Source organism: Muntiacus reevesi, chromosome X (assembly GCF_963930625.1).
Source record: "Muntiacus reevesi chromosome X, mMunRee1.1, whole genome shotgun sequence".
NCBI lineage: Eukaryota > Metazoa > Chordata > Mammalia > Artiodactyla > Cervidae > Muntiacus > Muntiacus reevesi.
In genome coordinates, this window is record NC_089271.1 from 112,085,002 (window position 1) to 112,087,717 (window position 2,716).

At 67.3% G+C, this 2,716-nt stretch overlaps 1 protein-coding gene across 1 annotated transcript; it reads left to right on the forward strand.

The window, feature by feature from the left end:
- The first annotated feature begins 533 nt into the window (after nt 1–533).
- On the forward strand, nt 534–1,892 carry SOX3 (SRY-box transcription factor 3). The gene has a single exon (XM_065916510.1). It carries the CDS (start codon nt 534–536, stop codon nt 1,890–1,892), a length of 1,359 nt encoding a protein of 452 aa, XP_065772582.1.
- Nucleotides 1,893–2,716: the final 824 nt, after the last annotated feature.

A 2,716-nucleotide genomic window follows, 5' to 3' on the forward strand; every position in this document is an offset into this window, starting at 1 on the left:
TCCACGGCCGCCTGGGTAGCTGGCGATGTCCTGTGTCCCCTAGCGCTGGCAGCAGAAGCGGTCGGAGTACCTCCGCGCAGACAGCGGGAAGCTGTGCAGGGTGGCCCCGGGACCGGACGCCCCCCGGCCTTGACAAAGTTGTTTTCGGAACCCCGTGGATGCCCCCTGCCCCCTCCCCCCAAACCGGCTCGCGCTCCCTTCCCCCCTCCGTCACCACCTCGAGTTTCGTTCTTTCAAACTTTTTGAGACCCTAATTGGTGGTCTCTGAGCGGCTGTCCGGGACTCCCGCCTCCTGAATAACTCTCATCACGTCACCAGGCCCCAGAGAGGCGTGGGGGTGAACGAAAGGACTCCCCGAACTTTTTTTATTTCCAGGCTGGCCGAACAAGGGCTCCGTGATGATTGGCCAGGGCGCATCACTGCAAGCCTGTCAATCAGCGGGCCTCCGGGTGGCGAGGGGCGGACCGAGCCCCAACCCCAGGGGATCCGAGCAGGTATATAAGAGGCCCGGCGAGCGCCCGACCAGACTGCGAATGCGACCTGCCCGAGACCACGCATCAGGTGCCAGCAGCCTGCTGGGTCCCACTGACTTGGCGCGGACCACTGCGGCCAGCCTGCCCTTCCCGCCCGACCCGCGGGCCCAGCGGCCCCCAAGCGCCCCTCCGACGGAGTCCCCGGGCCTTTTCACCGTGGCCGCTCCAGCGCCGGGAGCGCCTTCTCCTCCCGCCACCCTGGCGCACCTTCTTCCCGCCCCGGCCATGTACAGCCTGCTGGAGACTGAACTCAAGAACCCAGTGGGGCCACCCACCCCAGCGGCAGGCGCGGGCGGCCCGGCAGCCCCGGGTGGCGCAGGCAAGAGTAGTGCGAACGCCGGCGGCGGCGCGAACGCAGGCGGCGGCAGCAGCGGGGGCGCGAGCGCCGGGGGCGGCGGTGGGGGCGGCGGCGGCGGTGGCGGGGGCAGCGATCAGGACCGCGTGAAGCGGCCCATGAATGCCTTCATGGTGTGGTCCCGCGGGCAGCGGCGCAAGATGGCCCTGGAGAACCCCAAGATGCACAACTCCGAGATCAGTAAGCGCTTGGGCGCCGACTGGAAACTGCTGACGGACGCCGAGAAGCGGCCGTTCATCGACGAGGCCAAGCGGCTGCGCGCGGTGCATATGAAAGAGTACCCGGACTACAAGTACCGGCCGCGCCGCAAGACCAAGACGCTGCTCAAGAAGGACAAGTACTCCCTGCCCGGCGGCCTGCTGCCCCCCGGCGCCGCCGCCGCGGCCGCCGCCGCCGCCGCGGCCGCGGCCGCCAGCAGCCCGGTGGGCGTGGGCCAGCGCCTGGACACGTACACACACGTGAACGGCTGGGCCAACGGCGCGTACTCGCTGGTGCAGGAGCAGCTGGGCTACGCGCCGCCCGCGACCATGAGCAGCCCGCCGCCGCCGCCCGCGCTGCCGCAGATGCACCGCTACGACATGGCCGGCCTGCAGTACAGCCCCATGATGCCGCCCGGCGCCCAGAGCTACATGAACGCCGCGGCCGCCGCCGCCGCCGCCTCGGGCTACGGGAGCATGGCGCCCTCCGCCGCCGCCGCCGCCGCCGCCGCCTACGGGCAGCAGCCCGCGGCCGCCGCCGCCGCCGCCGCCGCCGCCATGAGCCTGGGCCCCATGGGCACGGTGGTGAAGACGGAGCCCAGCTCGCCGCCCCCCGCCATCGCGTCGCACTCGCAGCGCGCGTGCCTCGGCGACCTGCGCGACATGATCAGCATGTACCTGCCGCCCGGCGGGGACGCGGCGGACGCCGCCTCGCCGCTGCCGGGCAGCCGCCTGCATAGCGTGCACCAGCACTACCAGGGCGCCGGGACTGCCGTCAACGGCACGGTGCCGCTGACCCACATCTGAGCGCCCGCCGGCGCTCGCCGCCCCTCCGCCCCACCCCGCCCCTGCACCCCCGAGTGGGGACGCCTTCTTTAGCTTTGCTTGCCTGGGACTGTTGCCTTGTACCGACGATGGGGAGGACGGAAAGTTTGGCGGTAGCTGTCGGGGTTTGTACAAAAGCAGAAAGGAGTCCGGAGCGGCGGAAATGGGACTTTCTCGAGCTCGCCGGCCCCTCGCCGCCTTCCCTCCCTTCCCCTTCTGTAGCCCGGGAATCCGCTGTGTTGTTTGCCAAGAAAAAGCCGCCCCCCACCTCCTCCTCCTCCCGGGTTCCTGGGTTTTTCTGTTGCGTTTGAAAATGTTGTCTCGTTAGTTTGCTATTAGCCGAGGAGTGAGTGAATGGGACAAACGAACTCGGGTGAGGCTGGCCTGAGAACTGCAACGCCTCCTCCCCCCAGTCGCGTTGCATCTGTTTCCCTCGTGGGCTCGGGGTGGGGGGGTGGGAAATGACCGCCGCGGCGCGGCAGCCAAGGCCGATGTTAATTTATAGCCAGGTGTGCGCGTGTCTCCCGCCTCGCCGCCCCTGGCCGCGGGACAGCATTCTGTCCAGTCCGCATTTAAGCTGTTGAGTTGGTGATTTCTGCCGTGATCTGTTTGATATATTGTCGCGCTAATGTATGTGGATTTCGTTTGGGTGGTAGGGCTAAGGGGCTATTTTGTTTCAGGGTTTTCAAGGTTTTACTCAGTTCCTAAATGAGAGATCAATAAATTTTATAACCAACAGAATGGAGTCCTGGTAATTTTGCGGGCCTGAAATTTTGCGGGTTAGGGAGGGAACCAGTCCTCGGTAC